At 45.5% G+C, this 19,375-nt stretch overlaps 1 protein-coding gene across 1 annotated transcript in view; it reads left to right on the top strand.

The window, feature by feature from the left end:
* The window catches only part of LOC147262115 (contactin-associated protein-like 4), a 91,695-nt gene that overhangs the window by 30,238 nt on the left and 42,082 nt on the right, over positions 1–19,375 (top strand). The window contains exons 3-7 of the mRNA XM_086204519.1: positions 3,029–3,222; positions 8,768–8,915; positions 11,786–11,992; positions 17,649–17,824; positions 17,966–18,103. Coding sequence (XP_086060645.1) covers positions 3,029–3,222; positions 8,768–8,915; positions 11,786–11,992; positions 17,649–17,824; positions 17,966–18,103 — 863 coding nt within the window. The remainder of the gene's footprint in view (positions 1–3,028; positions 3,223–8,767; positions 8,916–11,785; positions 11,993–17,648; positions 17,825–17,965; positions 18,104–19,375) is intronic.

The raw sequence follows: 19,375 nt of genomic DNA, 5'->3' as shown, positions 1-19,375 counted from the left end.
CTGACCTCCATTAACCTGGAATTTTCCCCATGTGTGTTGGATCTGCCGGCGTGACAGACAGCGAGGGAGAGATTACAGGGAGATCCCTTTGATTCTGAATGACAATCGTGACAAAAAAATCAGCCGTCATTTCACCTCAGTTATATTCGTTTCACTTAGTCTTGACAGGATGGAGTCTTTGTACCACCTACTGGTCTTTGAGTTCTTTCCCTCTAATCTCTCTCCTCTCCTCGCTGGTTTAATATTCATGAGTAAGGGTCAGTTTGTCTGCTCTTTTCTAATCTGCTGTCACAGGACGCGTCTGTTAGTCAAGTGCTTATTAGCTTTGGTTCTGTGCTCTTTAAAGATCAGCCTCCGTCTGATTTTCAGATCGATATTGATTCATTTTTTTTCCTCTGACAGCCACCAGACATTGTTTGACTGCTGTACAAAATAAAAAAGTAGATAACGTTCTCACTGTTGAGGTTCGGCGCTTATATCGAATGATCCATAACACGAACAGTGTGACGACACCAGACATCCCTCCCATGCGCCGTGTCAGCACAGGAGAGACCTCAGGCTTAACCTGCTGCTTGAAAATAGCTGCAGACGAGGCAAGTAAACGCCTTAGCATGCTAGCTTGTTTTAGCTAGCAGAGAGTCAACGGTCTGTCCCAACTCTGCGGCAAATACTGAGCGGAAGGAGTGGAAGGAGTTTGGAAATGGGAGGTTTCCCGCGGAAAGGAATGGATTCCTTAGTGTGTCACTGGCCCAAAGGTCCATGAAGGGAAAGGAGGCAGATAAAAAAATTTTAAAAAGCACAATCAATCTATCGTGAGTGACGCTAAGCTGGGGATGCAGAAACAGTGTAAAATAAGATGGGGTTTAAACTGCATCGTATTGAAGAAGCTTGTTCATACGTTCATATTCTTCAAGAAGCGAGAGGTTCTGCTTTATTGCATGAGCCACATCTTTGTCAAAACTTGCCACTGTCAGCGTGCAGGTCGCTACTAGCTGGCTAGCTCAGACCTTGTTGTCATTAATGATGTTAGCCAAATCATCAGCTGGTTATCTTGATTTTAAATAACCAGTGTGTCCACAGAGTTAATATTTCAGCTTAAAGGGTGGAATTAAATTACTTTCTTGGGTGGCACGAGTTTGTTTAGTAGATTTAATTGCTAATTAGTCATTTCAGTTGATATTTTGTTGAAGTATAAAAAGCCTGAGGCATGAATGACAGCTATGTTGACATTTAAAGAAGTAAAGAGTTTGTCCTTATCATCTTTGTAGCCTGATTATCTATGGCAAATAACAATGGGGGCGAAAAACAATTAGTGGAGTAATTGCTGAGATAATCAACAGCAATTATAATTGATTTAAGCTGTTTAACTATCATAAGCATTTGCCGGCTCCAGTAAAGTGAGGATTTGTTTCATAGCTCTGTTTTGTATCAAAGTAAATTCTAATATCCTCTAGTTTCTAATGGCTGACGCCACAGTATATGAATAAACATTACAATTTGAAGTCATTCAGGTTCAGTAGGGAACTGCGATGGATGTTTTCCAGAGGTTCTTGGGTAGACATGAAATTAATATCCACAGCAAATTTCATGAGTGAGGAGACGATCGGGGGTCTGGGAGTGTGCGACTCCAGAATGCAGGAGTGATAGTGCTAAAAAAAAGTACTCACAGCAGCAGAAACGTCCAGGAAAACTTTGATTTTGATTAAAAACCAGCCGTCAGCTTTGGGGTTCACTGCTGTTCACCCAGTATTGGAGGGGTCTTAATTTGTCATACTTAACAAATCCTGTGTGTTTCTGGATTACTGAGCATGCGGCTGTGGATTTTACTGCACTATGAGCTTGAGAGTTTGTCAACGGGTGCCGTTGGACAGGTTTGACGTTGTTAGCCGCCAGTCTCCATTAGCTTCAACGTGCCCGGCCCTTTCTGCTTTCTGGAGTCACACAGAAATGATGCAGGAGGGGAAAACACATCCTCAGAACCAAAGATACCTACTTTGAAAAGGGAAAACACACTTCTGAGGTAAAGTACTGCTTTAATAGGACACCCTGTTGATGTCGCCCACTCACCACACACACCTCCTCCAGTGCATAAATATGCAAAAACCAAGAGCTTTCATCGGTGGGCTGCAGGCTCATTCTGTTACCTCATGCAGCGATAGTGACTTAAAGACTTTATTTAAATGAAAATTATGACTTTAAAGTCAAGTGGCATTTAAGATGCCTTACAGTGTTTTTGTTCTGCAAAGAGCTCCCACTGCCTGTGTGTGCTTGCGCGCGCACACACACGCGAGCAGTTGGAGACTGGTCGACAGCCTCCTCCTTCAGAATCCGTCCATCTGTTGTTTGAGCTCTGAGGCATCGTTTTGGCCTGACAAAGCGTTTTCTCTCTCTTACACACCGCCTGTCTCTTCGCTATCTGAGGCATCATTACCACGTAGCAGCCCGCTCTGCCGACCCCAGTTTATCTGCCCAGGCTGGTATACTCAAAACCCTCCACATTGGAAACATATGATGTTCAGTCTTGGCAGTGTGTATGGTCTCACTCACACACACATTCACACACGCACACACACTCTGTTGTTTGTCCGTCTGATCCAGCTAATGCTGTGACCTTGGATGACTTTAATCTGAGGAAATCAGGTAATAGTGTTCCTCCTTGGGTGTCCCAGCCGCGTCCGCGTGTATTTGACAGTTCTGCAAATTTCCATTTCAAAATGAGAACTGTAAAATGCTGGTGTTTCTCCTAATTATGAAAAGACACATATTCATGATGCCTGCGAGTCACAGAGCAATCTGTTTAATTTAAATTCCCCAGGAAAGTTCCTGAAGTGAGATTTATATCCCATTATAGCCTCGCTGGTGGATTTCAAAGTGTTTGCTGTTAACAGAGAAGTGTGATTTAGTTCAGATTGAAAGGTCAAGCAATGCAATTCATTTTCCTGCCTCTACCAAAGCTTGTTTCATCCCCCGCCAGACGGACGGAGATGAAATCAATCTCATATATGCGTTTATTTATTTCTCTCTGCAGGAGCTGGAGGTTGGTCCCCGCTCACCTCAGACAGGTATCAGTGGTTGGAGGTTGACCTGGGCGAGCGAACCAAGATCACAGCCGTCGCCACGCAGGGTCGCTACGGAAGCTCCGATTGGCTGACGTCCTACCTCCTGATGTTCAGCGACACGGGACACAACTGGAAGCAGTACCGGCAGGAGGACAGCATCGGGGTGAGCCCACGCGACCCTCAACCGTCCTGACTCTCATACTCGAGTCAGCTTAGTAGCACAGAACCTAACGTGGCTAAATACAAGTTAAAACAAGCGACAGAGGAAATCCCACATCGTGGTTGTTTGTCACAGTGACCTTGACCTTTGACCACCAAAATCTTTTCACTCCATCCTGAAATTCCAGTGGAGGTTTGTGGCGAATTTGAAGAAATCCCCCTTTTCCTGAAACCCCGCGTTCATGAGAACAAAGCATGAAAACGTGGGGGTCGAAGCACGGTGACATCATTCTGACTGTGTAAAAGGCAGGTGACTGTGAGAGTGACTGCTGCTGGATCCACGTCTGGCCGAAGGAACCTTCCCTTCAGTTCCACACTTGATAAACAGTGGTTATATGATTCCAATAACTCCCATCCTGGGCACGGCGCCCGGATCTTCATTTTGGATTGGCCCAAGTAATTTTGGCTGGGTTGTCACTGGGCTTAATACTGTTTGCATTCCTTTGATGTATTCCATCTGCTAGTCTCAATACAATTAAAATGATTGACGTGCTGTGGCAACTGGTGCTTCTGGTTCACTCTGACACTTTAAAATCTTTTTAAAACCTGAGACAGCTTCTTATTTACCCATGATGGTATTTGTTTATTGCAAAGTGACACACGTGGGTTCATTCCTCAGACTGTGTGACAGTGAAATATGGGATTCATCTGTCATGATCAGTTCTTGCTGTGGGTTTTGTCAACCAACACATTAATCAATTTAGACCACATTCCAAAAAAACCAACGAACAAACAAAAAACATTGTTTGGATGACGTGGGTGAGTTTTTAATTGGCTGAGTTGATTGCAGGGTGCAAGTACAAACAAGAGTCATGTGTGTTTCCCTGCAGACTGCGTGATCAAACCATCAACATTTTTAGACAACAGAGGCAGAATTACAGCAAAGCTGCACCACCTCGTCATCATCATGACTAAAAAAAAAAAGCTTGTCAGTGCCATACAGATGTTGCAGTCAGGCAGATGTTGCTGCTGCAGTTTCAGTGCAGATGGAAGGGGGAAGTCTTTGTCTCCTCCTCTGTGAGAACTGCTGTGAGTCTTGACTGCTCCGCCTTCTTTGTGAGCATCGACTCTTCGTTTGCCTCCATCAGCCGCATTCGCCATCTCGTAGTTTTTGCAGAGTGTAAGTTGAAAGTTAAGTCAGTATTCCAGAGGTGACACAGGATGGATAGAAAAACCCGGGCACGGTTCACTGTCACCTCACCTCACAAGCACGATATCCCGCCCTCTCTGATAACACAATACGTCAGTAGCAACGTAGGGAATTCCCGCAGATTTGCCGAAGATGAGCACTGGGACTCGCACAAAATCGGTCAGAGGTCAAGGTTGCTGTGACAGCTTCACATCATCTTGATAAATGGGCCTTTGTCTTTTTCAGTGAAAGTGCCTGGCTTTGACTGCAACCTCCAGCTGTCCCGCGCAGCAGAAATCTCTCCAGTGAAGGGACTGTCCCGGGTTCAAACGTCTTAGCTTCACGTTAAGACAAGTCCCAGACGTGCGCCTGCTAGCTTTAGCAAGGACGTTAAAAACAATCACAGAGCGTCATGGGTCCCACCAACTGAGCAGGTTTAATACGAAGCTTTAAAAAAATGTGACATGAGGACGCTGATGCAGTGACCAGCAAAGTTTCTCTGACGCCTCTTTTCCCTCACGGCGACTCTGAAGTGACACGACTCCTCAAATACGGGAGGATTCTGAATCACGATGTTCCGATGGCAGTGACGACATCGACCCCTGGCCCCACCCTTCCCCTCAGCTCTGATAGCCCTCAGTATCGACTTGTGTGGAGAGTTGCATCCTTCAAATTTAAGACACGCTAATCACTGTGAGTCACTACTGCCCCATAAGCAACTCAGATGATGTGTGTGTCACGTAACGCTACGGTTCTTTGGATTGTCATGACAGCTATAAACAACCTTTATGTGAATATTTTACTGGTTAGATGGACGTGATTCAGTAAATCCCCCAGCACGTGTGATTCCACATTAGTGGGATATTTGTGCCGTCATTCCACCGCTAAGCTCAAGCGGAAGCACGGTCGATCCGCGCTACACCTGAGTCCGACTTTGACGAAGCTCCGCTGGCCCCTGCTGCGCTGATGGATGAAGGACTCAGTCAGATGGACAGCAGAGGCAGCCGCGCGTCACCTCTAACCTCCCGGTAAACACAGTAAACATAACTCTCCCCCTCAGTGATTTCCCATCGCAAAAGTGTTGTGTTGGACTCGTGCTTGTCCCACTGTGGTGCTGTTGCACGCTTCAGTATACAGCCACTGGAATACTAAGCAGTTTTAATCTTGTTTGAGAAGGCAGCAAACAGTGTTGAATCCCGTCAGCTGGTTCAATGTGTGTTTATCACCTGCACGCCTCTCGTGAGTCCAACACCGCATCAAATAGGCCTGCAAACATTAAAAAGTGTAATATTCTCCCCGTGTAAGTGTGGACGTTTATCCAGAGTGAGAGCGCGTTTGTTACAGAGCAGCTTGTGATTACAAGTTGAGGCGAGGAAATTTCCTCATGCAGAGGGAATCCAGCTAATCGCAGCGCTGAGGATCGCCTCTGAGGGCTCAGAGAACAGCTTCCCACAGCTTAAAAGATGGTGATGTGACTCCTCATAAACTGTGCACGATCCCAGTCACATTTCAGAGCGTTTCACGTGTATTATGCTGTCGGGATTACAGAGTTTGTCAGAGGGGAAAGTTCAAGCCTCTCAAACCTCTTCCTGCTTTCTGTTAGAGGGCGGTGGATGAGGGCGGTGGATGAGGGCGGTGGATGAGGACGCTGGTGCAACGGAACCCAGTGAAAGAGCTACGCTCAGTTTGGGGTTCATCTTGCTACAAATTTCCCAGATTGTTGTTGTAACGATCTCATTTTACAACGCTTGTTTCCCAACATTTCTGAGGTGAGAAATAGAAAAAAGTGGTAACAAAATCATTATATAATTCTGTTTTATAACTATTATAGATAATATTTAAGTCTCCTGAGCAGCCACACTGTATTCATTCGGTGCGTTGATACCTGATGGCATCGGCCACCAACAATCAGGGATTTCAGCTACTTGGCTACTTGGCGCCCACCTCCCACTTAGCATGCAATAGGATAGTTTGACAGTGACTTCTGTGGTTAAAGCAATACTTTAATAAGGTGTTTTACCTCTCAAGTACTCACAAAAAGGTATCATGAGTTCATGAAGATGTTTTCCCTCGCCCCGGCGTCGTGTCTTTATTCTGTCAGAATGATCAAAAAGCCCATCACGAGTGTTTAGCTTGAGGCAACCACTAACAACAGCAAAAACATCCGTTTGCAAACTCTCAAGCGCATCGTCCGGTGTCGTCCACGTCGTCTTTAACCAGCCGTATGCTCCGCAAGCCACAAATGCACTGAGCCGAGCTAAACACAAACCATAGCACGTCCAGTTTGTGCTACCATGGTCAATCGGGAGCGAGTTGGCGAAACTGAACGTGCCAGCTGGTCACACTCCGGTGAACGAGCGTGAAACCAAGTAACAGTTGGTTATTTTTACTCCAAATCCAAGTGCTGGTGGATTACTGGGCATGCAGGTGGACCAAGAAGTGTCGGTCGCACTGGATGGTGCAGTGTAGTTGGTAAAGGGACATTTTTGGCTTTGTTTTGCTCGTGGCTGACTCTCTGTGGAGACAAGAAGTGATGCAGGAGGGGAAAGAAAAAGGAAAACACACATACTGCTTGAAAGTTTGGTTAAAGAAAAAGATGAACAATGGCTGAAAACACCAGAAACGCGGCTGCAAATTTCCCAACCATCCCACGAAACACGAGGCTGTAAATTCCCCACCGTCCCGCTCCTTCTCCCTCTGCCCCACAATGACACGGGCATGGTACCAGTGATTTTGCAGTGCTTCTCATAAGAGCGAATGTTTCCTCCTCTTCCTCTCTCTCTCTGTCCTTTATTCCGTCTCCTGCCAGGAGGCCTGTGGCTACTTGGAAATGTTGCCATCCATCTTTTCTTTAGTGTTGCTCTCCCCTTTATCTGTTTGTTTCCTCCTGCCTGGAGGTCTGACGATGAGGAGCTGCCCTTTTTGCTTGTGAAATTTTGCTGTCTCATTTTCCTTCTGTACTATTTATCTGCTTCGTTCTTCTAACTATGTAAATTTCTTTCCACTTTTTGTCCGTCTGTCATTTCCCTTTGATGCTCTTTCTCGTTCTCGCTCTCCCTCCTCTCTCTGTTCTTTTCTGCTTTTACGTTTCTTTTTTTTTCTTTTCAGTTAATCTTGCCGTCCATGTCTCTTTCATTGCCTGTCGAAGGCTGATGTTGAAGAATCATCTTTCATACAGTTAATGAGATTCTGTCCTCACCATAACCTTAACCAAAGCTACAGAGATTAAAGTCCTCAGCCGACAGACAAGCATGTAAACTCTCTAAGCAATAACAATCACGGCTGGAGACTTTACAAGGTTGTCGTACTCTTCCACACCTCCCCTCCTCTGCAGTTCAAAACAAGATCTCGCTTCATTACACAAGGAGCTCTAACTCAACTCTCTTATGATTACACAGAAATTAATAAGTTAATTATGTGTCTAAGCTTTTATTAAGTGGTGGGAGTGCCAGTTAACCCTCATGTCAACTTCAAGGAAGGGATGTAATTAGGATGGATTGCCAGATGGAAAAGATGGCAAGGGATCCATGGAGCGATCCATCAGGCATTCAGCCCGGAGTCCAGGAGAAACTGAGGAGCGATTCTCTGTTCCTACGCCAGAGCGGGACGTTCCGTTAGGACACTCTGAAACCCTCCGGCGGGTTTGAAACGCAACTTCCCCCCTCAACCATTTTCCAGCATTTTGGACTGAACTCAAGACTCACTGCAACACAAGAGAACAAAAGAATAGGGGATGATTTACAGTGAGAAGCTGCATCCCCCACAGGCCCAACTTCAAACTTAGCTCAAACGTTCACAGGGACCTGAGGATTTGGCGCTCAAAGGTCAGAGGTTACCCTCCCCTTCATTTGTTCACTGAGGTCACTGTAACAGGCATCCTTTGTGGAGACACACTTCTGAAATGCAGTACTTCAGTACTGCAACACCTGCTCCTGCTGTCTGTGTCTGTGTACAAATAATGTCTTTGATATTGAAGGGCCTGACTGACATTTTTGAGAGGAATGACATTGAATCAGAAAGTGGACAAAGCTGGACAATTAGAATGGGCTGTTAATTACTGCTGTTATTTTTACAATGAGGACACATTTTTGTCAAACATATTCAGTAGTTTGTATTGTATTTGTACAGTAGTTGAGCTGAAGTGGAGCGTAGCCTTGGTTCAGGCAGGGAGAGCAGTGGCGCGTGTTGACATGTTCATGGAAGAGGTGGCGCTCCTCGAACAGCCACACTGCCAAACTGAACGTTTTCGCATGGAAATGAAGCTCTCTTTGACAGAAGTGCTCATGGCTGACCTGTCTATGATGGTGACAGGATGCAACGGTGAGGACGGCACTTTAACTGGGCCCGTGTGTGTCTTCAGTCTTTTCCAGGTAACAGTAATGCCGACAGCGTGGTTCAGTACAAGCTGCAGCAGCCAGCGGTCGCTCGCTTCCTCCGCCTCATTCCTCTGGGCTGGAATCCCAACGGACGGATCGGACTCCGGCTGGAGACCTACGGCTGCCCCCACAGTGAGTCCCTCCTCCTTCTGCATGGGCCAGGCTGGACTGATGCAACAACGTCCCCAGAATATTCACTTCTTTCCAGAGGAGATAAGAAATCTGTCAAGCAAGAGCACAGAGCCTCTAGTTGATACGCAGAAACATTTTCTTAAACATTCATCTGTTCCTTTGGCTCCCAAGGCTAAGACTTGAAACGAGAGCAGAATATCAACTCCATCGTTGTAGTTTTTTAGCATGTTTGCCAGCTTGTAACATTATGACGACCATCCATGTCCTGGCCGCAGGGGACGTCCTCATCCCAGCCACGGCAGCATTTGTCCTGGTCAGATGGTGTGTAACAACGCCCCTCGTCAATGTTACCGTGACAACACTGATTAGTGGAGAACCTCAGTTAAAGGGCAGGGAAGGTCACATTTTCAAGGAGGTTTGTAAATGCTCGTAAGCAACTGAGAATATCACAACAGGTTTGTGTGTTTGTTTGTTTTTAAATTAAAGGCACATTCACATCTCCTTCGGTGAAACCATCACAGATAAATACGAACGTTCCATGACGGATTTTACCTGGAAATATTTTCGTATTTTACAGTCGGTGTGAAATCTCACCTCTTTTAATTTGAGTGTGAACGACAGCCCCAGTGTGAATCTTGCTGTTGTTTTATTCACACCAATGACACTGTGTTAACTAATTTCTCTTTGTTGCTTGAAAAGCACATCACTTATTGGCGTTATCAGCCCTGGCACAAGCGCCATGCCACCCAGCCAACAGCTCGTTCTTTCCCTGAGAATCACAATCTGGAGCAGCATCCAAATTAATATTGAAGAAAATGGGAGGTTGCTTTAGATGAGGGCAAAATCCACAACCAAGAAGGCATTTAGTTCATTACGGAGGACTTTTATGGACAGAATTAGTGAGCCTAGAACGTCCTCTCACTTATTCATGCCGTTCGTCCCCGAGCTGGAACGATGACGTATGATGAAAAGCCTTCATTGCACCTTAAAACTGCATTTTTTTTCCCCTGCTAGAAGTCGATGGATTAGAAACATTAAATGCTGACTTTGATGAACAGCCTGGAGTAGTTTGGAAATATTTCCGAGTTATTTAAGGACACAGTAGATATACTTGTTTACTGCGTTTATCAGTCGGTATGACATTTGGCAGGGGAAGCTTTTGCTGTTCCACCAAACTAATGCAATGTAGTGTGAGGAGCTGAAATATAGCTCTCCGTAGTAAATAGTTTACTGCACGCATCAAGTATTACAGCGGTTTGGGTGTTAACCTGATAGCCTGGCAACACCATAACTCATTCCAGACATGAAAATATCAGCATTGTTCACTTGTAAAATGTGAATTTACCCGAGGCAACACTTCCGACCTTAAGACCTCATGCAGCATCGACACCATTTCAAGTGTAAGTTTAATTATCTACTGAACAGTCGAGAAAAGGCAGGGCGCTGTAACGCAGAAGCCAAAGTTCTGACCTTTTCTGTTTTTAATTCCAAATGTCTTTCTGCTACAGAGGAGGAGAAAAAAAAAGGGAACAGTTCTACCAAGTTTCTCAGGAGGTCTTCAGGAATTTGATATGGAGACGAGGGAGCCAGCCATTCGGCCGTGCTAGCGTCAGAGATATCAGAGATATCAGAACTGGAGAATACTTCAAGAGTGGCTAATCCAGTCACCTGCCAAGAGTCGTCTGCCCTTTCCCAAATGGTTTCTATGGGCAACTTCTGAGATCGTTCAATGAAACCAACCAACCGTGTGACATGTGAGGTTAATGAGCTGGAAAAAAGCGCAGATGGAGTCTAGGGATTCTAGCAGGGCTCACTACAACTCCTCAGGAGGTAATATTTAAAGACTGGAAGCTGGATGTCCTCCTTGCAAGGAGGTGCTACTGTAAATCACAGTGAAATTGTCACTGCTAGTTTCCCATAGATTCAGTTGTCAAATTCCTGTCCGGTGTCTGTTTTCAGCAAATACACACTGGCACCCATCCATGTGCGTCATTGCAAGCTGCCTGTTCCATGCGCCTAAGTTTGCGCCCGGGTTATGCATCATTTAACTAATTTAAATGGATGGGACACGCCCCACATGCACTTCAGACCAGGAGCTACAGCTCGTTTAAACAGAGCCATTAAGTTTAGTGGGCTGATAGTATAGCAGATATAGACTAATGTGTAAGACTCTGCTCTGGAGCTCCGCTGCTCTGTAATCAGCAAGAAATTTACTGCTCAATGCAATAGGTGCGTAAGTGTAAGCAAAGTGGCTGGTGATTGTGTGAGTCGTGGGATTCAGGAGCCAAAAGACTCACAGAGTTCATTAAAAAACGTTCAGTGAGAGAAAACACAGCACAGCTTCTCCTGAGAGGGGATTGTTGCCGAACTCAGCTGGAGGAGCTCTAAACAATTCAGGATCCGCAGTCCATTCTTTACCGCCAGCTACACACACACACACACACACACACACACACACACACACACACACACACACACACAGGTTACCTCACTTCACCGCAGTCCAAATCCCCAAATGAACATCGAGCTCTAAGATGAAATGTATTGATTAAAAAGTGATGATCAAAGTAGAGATTCTGGCTTCATCGTCTACCGTTTTAACACAAAGGTCAGGTGGTTGTTGAGGTGTTGTGGGGACCTGATTTAAAGACTGTTACTTTGACCGCAGTCCTATTTGATGTAAGGTAGATTGAGTCGTCTGGTCGGGGGACCTCACGCTCCTGGCTAAGCTGTCTTCATAATCCTTGAGGTGTAGATGCTTCACTTCTCTGGAACGGCACCTCGCTGGCCAACTGTGTCCATTCTGAGTAAAGTCTTTAGGGTTATTGGCCTTTAGGTCCAACTTCCTGTCTCCCCGTTCTGATTTTCAGCCTCTGATGTGATGAGTTTCGACGGCAGCAGCAGCAGTCTGGTGTATCAGTCGAGTGCCGGGTCGAGGCGGACGTCCAGAGAGGTCATCTCCCTGACGTTTAAAACCCTGAGGAATTCTGGGACACTGCTGCATGCGGAGGGACAGAAGGGACTCCGCCTGAGCCTGGAGTTGGACCGAGGGAAGCTGCTGCTGCTGCTCACACGAGGTACAGCACCACACGTAGTGCTTGAACTTGTGTGTATTTTTATCAATCACATGCAAACAACCAGTTTAAATCAGATGCTTTTTGTGGAGCGACATTAGGGGCATAGAATTGGTATTCAGCTGATGATCTTCAGAGAGGAGTGTCACTTCTACAGGACAGACATTTCAAAATTACCCACAGCATCTTTTTTTTCTGCTAACATAAATGCTACTGCTAGAATAGCTGTCAAGGCTCAATATGGGTGACTAAAATCGTCCAGACAATGCACCGGTCATACGTTGCAGCAAAGGCACATTAAGTGACTCTGTTCTCGCTCTGCTACTGAACATCCGGTGAAGCTCTTTGTTGTTTTAAAGCTCTCAGATTGGTTTTGGTTGGCTGAGACGGACGATTGGTTCAAATCTTGGCTGGCGCTCTGCTGGTGCATCTTTTTGTGGTTGCACACTTGATGGATGGGACCTGTTAACTGTAGCATGTGTTAGGGCTGGACTCTTGCTCTTGATGTATGGCCTAGTAGAGTGTTTGCGTGCGTGCGTGTGTGTGTGTGTACGGGGTTTAACCAGAGGTTGCAGGGGTTATCACCCTGCCATGTTGAATCATCACCATATGGTTTGGATTTCTCCAGGCTATCAAGTGTCTGTTTCTAACGCACGCGTGCTTGCTACAAACCCCTCGTGAACCACGACGAGATGCACGCCAAACGTTTCAGTAACGAACACAAAAGAACAGTGATGGCGGTGGGCTTGTGCGTTGATGCAACCGCTAGCATGAGGCGCATCTTTTATAGTGTGAGTAACGTAAAAGACAGGCGGGATGATGATGGATCATTTCACCAGCTGAGGAGAACGCCTGACCTGCACCCAGTCGGGACCTGAACCGGTCAGGACCACAACGATAAACCCAAGTTTTATTGTTTGTTTTTACCTCCAATCAGAGTCTTTGTGGGTTACTGCGCATCTGACTGGAGGAAGAAGGCGTGAATTTATACCAGACGACGCATCTGACACAGTTTTGCTTTTGTTATGGGCTGTTAGCTTCAGGCTAACAGATGGCTGGTTCTTTCTACATTCTGGAGTGTCAAAGAAGCGATGCAGGATGTAAATAAAAACCTCTTTGTTAGCTCGAGACGATCTGTGAGCGCTGGAAAGGCAAAACGCACATTTCTGTGAGGGATCAGTTAAAAGGAAACTGTCTCCGTCAGAGACGCCCTGAAAAAAACCACGTGATTAAAGTGGCGATCTTTTAACAGAGTTGTCTTATAGGACGGCAGTTCCGTCATCTTAAAGAGAGGTTATATCACCATAAATACAGGCTAGTGCCCAGTGAGGGGAAATTCAAACTGTCCTTTGAAATGAGAACAGAGAATGGGAGGAGCTCTGCTTCCTCTGCAACAGACCGACTGCAAAAACATCGGGCAGTCTTTCTTCCTCCTCTCTTTCATCTTCATCTCCATGTCTGCCTCCCTCTGCTGCTCCGTTTTCCCAGCGTGATTCTTTGCTTCTTCAGTTTTCCTCCTTTTCCCTCGTAATTGATGTTGTTTGTCTCCTCTGATTTCCCGGTCTTTTATTTTCATGTATCAGAGGAGACAATTTGTGTTGTTTTTTTTTCCTGCTGTACCTCTCATTTCTCTGTCTCCTCTCTGTTTCTGACTCAAGCACCATTAGACATTCCCCTCAGCCGTCGTTTTTATTTCTCTCTCTCTCTACGTTGTTATGTACCGCAGCCTTTCGGAGATGACTCTTATGTTTTTGTCAAAGACAGCCATAAGCCTTTTTTAAGCTCAGCGACCTTCAACTTTTTCCTCTCCTTTTTTCTTTCTTACCCTCTCTGTCTCTTTGTGCATTTTAATTGTTACTCATTGTGTAATTTAGGTCATCTGCCTTGCGCACTGACCCTGAGCTCTCGCACGCTCCGCTCAGCTGCGCTAACTCAACACATCCAGGTCAGTACCCCGGGCAGATGTAGTTCGCTTTATGAGGCAACTCGGAGCAACAACAACACTGTCCTGGATATCAGAGGAACCAGAACCCTCCCAGGAGGAGACTTGAGAGGGTAGACATCATCATCCACCGTCGTCGACTGAATGAGTGACGCCGCTCATCAGTTTGTGGATTTGAATCCTCTGGTTTGGCATTGTGGCGGCCGCCATCTTGTTTTTCTGCAGTTGGAGATGATCATATTTGGATTTGTCCTGTTTCGGCTTCTCCTCCCCTGTAGCGGTCCCTCTGAACCAAACCCTGCTCTGTCGGCAACCTTCCTCGGGAGGGGACAGTGTTCTACAGAAACTACTGGCACTGAATGATGGGGACAACAAGACTTTCTGTTCCCGCACCACATACGTTTGACAGCAATGGACGCAGAAACACTAGAGGAGGTAGAGCTTCAACAATTATGTCCTCTTGATGATTAGAGGAAGGAGTGAAGTGTACTTCTACCAACCAACACGCAGGTCTGCCTGCCGCCCTCACAGTGGGGCGGTTCTGGAGCGAGGAAACCACAGAGTCTGCAGGAGATGGAGCAAACTGATGGAGATCCAGCAAGAACTTCATGAAGGCCTGGTGGAATGCAGGGCAGCTGCTCTAAAGTGGCTACAGAAGACCAGGAACATCATCAAGTGGAGGCGTGAAGCTCGGTGCATCCGCAACTATTTGTGCGTCGGCTTTGTCCTTCCATCGATTCCATTTATGCTTCAGATATTGAGTGTGGAAACCCCACTGGCTTCTGGTCAAGGGAACCCGTGGAGACGAGTCCGTCCTCCAGCACTCCATTCTTATATCTTTGTTGCATGCGGACCTGCTCAGGCACCACATGGGCTCGACTGGCTCCTGCTGCCTCCCTCAGATAGGGAGACGCCAACGGACGCGGTCGTGGCGCTGGCGCATATGGCCGATTCTTTTCTAGTGAGTTGAGGGTGGGGGGCACTTTGAAATGATCCACCTGTTACTGGTGCTCCGCTTGTCTTTAGCACTGAAGAACTCACTGCTTCCTTTGAAATGATGGAGGAGTTGACGATGTCATCAGAAGGAGGCCTGACCACACCTCCCAGCTACGGCTGCGGTGAACTATCGCCAGACCAACTTCTCCCTCTCTGACCAAAGTTGTGAATCACCGCACGGCCTCTGCTTTGGGTTGATTATGTGACAGCACTTTGTGAGATCGAATTGCTGAAATAATTAAACCAGTCTGTTCTGTAATAGGAGCTGTCAGAATATAATCAGATTTTTAGCTGCGCCGGTAGAAGAGCAGATAAGATACAATGAGGTGTCGTGAGGACATGGCGGGAATGATAACAAGAAAACGAGTCGGGCCTGAGCTGGGGATGTGGTGTTGAGACCAGCGCACGCAGGTCGAAGCGGCGCGACCAGATGGACGTGGCTGGAGACGGTTGTTAGCGATTAGCTGGAGTCGTTAGCAACTTGTTTTAAGTTTTCAAAGCTTTTTTGTAACGTTTGTGACAAACATTTGTCACGATGTCAATCATGGCGTGAGGTCGCATGGTGGAACCGGAACAAAACACAGGAAGCAGGCAGGACTTGGAGAAAACCTGAAGCTTATTAATAGCAAATGAATAAAAAGCACTACATGGCTAACTAAGTCCCTCCCACACAATGAATAGGGTTCGTTTTAGGTAAAAAATGTAACAAGAAGTTGTTTAAATGTTTTAAAAATCATATAATCCATCCACGATGAACACTTAGGTTCTACAGAATGTGCTCTTACGTGATGTTACCTTTCGTCACTGCATCGACCTTTAGCTTTGTTTTTCTTTTCTTTTTTCTTTATTTGAAATGAATTTCATCTACTTCTCAAGACACACATTTTATTTGATCAATTTATCCACCTTTTGAATGTGCACAACAACACAGCACTCAGGGTAATGAGCCGAAAACCTACTTTGAAACTCGGTAAGATATGAATGTTTAACAAACTCTTTAAAGAAAGGGGGAAATATAATTCATTTTATATAGACACCTTTTTTATTTTTCATGTTTCTATCTGCTTCAGAGGAAGACTGTTAAATGTTTAAGTGGAAGTTTGCCAATTTTCTTAATTTTTTTCAGGTTATTTATAGAATTTCCAATATTTTAAGGGTTTATTTTTTCAAGGCGCTGTTTTTTTAAAAAAAAAAACTTTCATTTCTAAACCGAAGAATTTCATTGCACATGTTTTATTCAAGGAACCCCCAAAGGTTGAAAATCAGATGATACTGTGTAAATGTTTGAAGAAATCAAAACTCCATCCGCTTTGATGCTGTGAGTCCAAACTGTCACTGCTGAAGAAGCGGAGATGAGGAGACGAGGGACTGTCCTGCAGGTTAGTTTTAAAAAAGAGGGCTGCTCTGTTTGTAGCGTCTCTCTCTCTCTCTCTCTCTCTCTCTCTCTCTCTCTCTCTCTCTCTCTCTCTCTCGTCAGAGCACCCACCCATGACACACTCGGTCATGCGGCCCTCTCCCTCTCTCCTCCACCTCCCACCAGGTAATAATTGTCCCAGTAATCAATGCCAATAAAGCCATCTTGCTGTCGCGTCTCTGATATTGATCGCTGTCTCTTCTCACTCCGGCTGTAATATCACACGTCAGCCGACAGGACAAACTCCTCTGCTCATGACACCCGCAACGTTCTCTCTCTCTGGACAAAGTTGTTTCATCTAACCAAAGATATGTGTCCATCAAGTCCACCCCCCCCTCCTCCTCCTCCTCCTCTCTGTCTCCATTTCCCTCTCTGAAGTTGGAATTGTCTCTCCCTAAGGAATTTATGATACATTTTTAATGACTGACTGTATTTAGCTATTTCTGCAGTTCCTTGTCTCAGCAGAAACACAGCACTTTTGGGGATGGACCCACTTATTTGGACTCTAAATCATTAATGATGTCTCACTGTTTCCTCAGCGCCGTTTCATTACCACATACAGTATTTGCCTTCAGTTATCCAGCAGTACATATTGAAATGAGCGAGGATGACCTCGCCGCTCTCCTCACAGCAGGATAATGAGAATATTCAGACACAATATGGAGGCCGGTGTGTCGGAGCTGTCGTCAGGCTGGCATCGCCGAGCGCCGGGTCAAAAGAACCAGACTGGCAGGTCAGATAATGAGGAGACAAACTAACAGGTAGAAAAGGAGAAAACAGACTGACAGAAATGGCAAATCTGCTGTAAGACTGAGAAATTCTGCATATCAAACCACGAGAAGGTGATAAACACAAAGACTAGCTTGAGGAAAACTTTGGTCATGTTGTGCGAGGTTTCCCTCCATCTTCTCTCGTTTATGCCCGAGAATCCATCTTCATTTTGTTTCATTTCAAGTTTAATTACAGTGGAGATTTGTTGATTAAAAATCTGTAATATCAATTTCTCACGATGTGATTAGTCTTCAGTAATTGTCTATTTGTGTTTCTCCTCCTTTGCTGTCTCTCCATCCTCTTTCTTGGTATCCAATCTTGCCTCATCTTCTATTCCGCCTTATTTTCTAATTTTTTCATCTTTGTCCTCGCTTTTTTATTTAACTTTTCTGCTCTTCATACTGGAAACTGACTCCTCTTTATCTTTCACCTTTCTCTTCTTCCTTTTATCCTTCCCTATTATTATCTCAAATGTCTGTCCTCCTCCTCCTACGACCTCCAATCTGATCCTTTTCCCCACCCCTTCTCTGTTCCAGGTCGGACTTGGTCTCCTGAAGCCCAGCGTCTGGCCTCCCTCGGCAGCCTGTTGGATGACCAGCACTGGCACCAAGTCGCAGTGGAGCGGCGCGGCGCTCACCTCAACCTCACCGTGGACAAACACACCGAGAGAGTTCAGATTCCTGCAGAGTTCAACCACTGGGACATGGAGAAGGTGGGAGGAAGCACACCAGTCTGGCACAGACGCACACACACACACACACACACACACACACACACACACACACACACACACACACACACACACACATACATATTTAAACATGTCTGCATGTATATGTTTGTCTCCCTGCAGTTGACTGCTGGTGCTGTCCACACTCAGAAACTAGTCGGGACCCAGAGGAACTTCCATGGCTGCCTGGAGAACCTGCTGTTTAATGGAGTCAACCTGATAGAACTAGCAAAACACAACGACCACCGAGTTACAGCAATGGTAAGTTTGCCCTTCATATATACAGTATATATTTATATATATATGAACTGAAAATAAGTTACATTATTATCAGAAACAATATAAACTCTGTTGCTCTATCTCAGCCTCTCTTCGTTTTCTTCTTCTTCTACTTTTAGCTTAATGGTAGGTTGCAACTATGACTCAGCCTTTCTGTTCCGCATGCTAGCAGCTAAGTTCCCTCAGCTTCTCTACAGTGTATTGCACTTGCCCTATTACTTTCTTTCATTTTTTCCTGCAGAAAACAATAATATGACACAAATCTTCATGCCAGTTTGTTCATTTCTGTTAAATTTAATAAATTGTTTGATTTTGTTACGTGTACCACCAATAATGATGGTGTAACTGTTAGCTTTGCAGCACAAGTTAGTATGATACTAAGTAGCTTACTAAGTAGCTAAATATCCAGCACCCTACCATGTTATACACATTGTTCCAAAAGGATAAAGTGAAGAAGCAGTTGTAAAAATAATTACTAATAAAACAAACAAAAAAATGTAACTATGTTGTAACGTTAGCTCACTGGTCATGATGTAGCTATACAGTAATGCTAACCAGCGTTCCGTTAATGCCAGTGGCCACCTCCTGAGACTAGCTGCACCTGAACCTGCCAGTGTTTTGCCCACTGGAGGAGACAGGCTGTGGTTTGAAAAGCAAACAGTTGCTTAGTTACACATCCAGCAGTTAAAGGACAACATCAGCATTCATTTTGAGTTATACTTCTTTTGTCTGGTGAGTGCCAAAGCCCCATTCCCACCGACCAAAAAAACCTGCAAACGCTTGCTCACGTCTCTTTTTGTTTTTCTTTTTTCAGTAGAGTTAACAGGTTTAATCTTCATTTACTCCGGGATCAAATGACCCGCCGGTAGAGTCGAGTATTTGTCAGGTCAGGTCAGCATCAATGGGCACACACATCACGGCTGAACCTGGCAACTCGCATCCCACGTTTGTGTCCCCTCACAGAAACGTCTGTGACTTTTTTCATCCATGTCCAACCTGTCTGCACTGAAGCAGCTCCCAGTCAGTGTCCAGTTAAAACAACCAGACCTTTCACTTCTTTCCAGCGTGCTGTGTGTTTGCCACATAAAATGTGATGCACCAGAGAGAAAAATCAGAAGGCAACTCCTCGTCTACTGACTATAGTGCCAGGGTCATCCTGCTTTTTAAAGCTGGTTTACGAGGGTTCAAAAAAACCTGCGTGTACGTGGGTGTGTGCAGCGGGAAAGTGATTTCTAAGCATCAACTATTGCCGCT

Source organism: Aulostomus chinensis, chromosome 5, assembly GCF_037954235.1.
Source record: "Aulostomus chinensis isolate RoL2024-O1b breed Wild chromosome 5, RoL_Achi_v1.0, whole genome shotgun sequence".
NCBI classification, from domain to species: Eukaryota; Metazoa; Chordata; class Actinopteri; order Syngnathiformes; family Aulostomidae; genus Aulostomus; species Aulostomus chinensis.
This window is presented reverse-complemented; position numbering and strand designations above follow the sequence as displayed.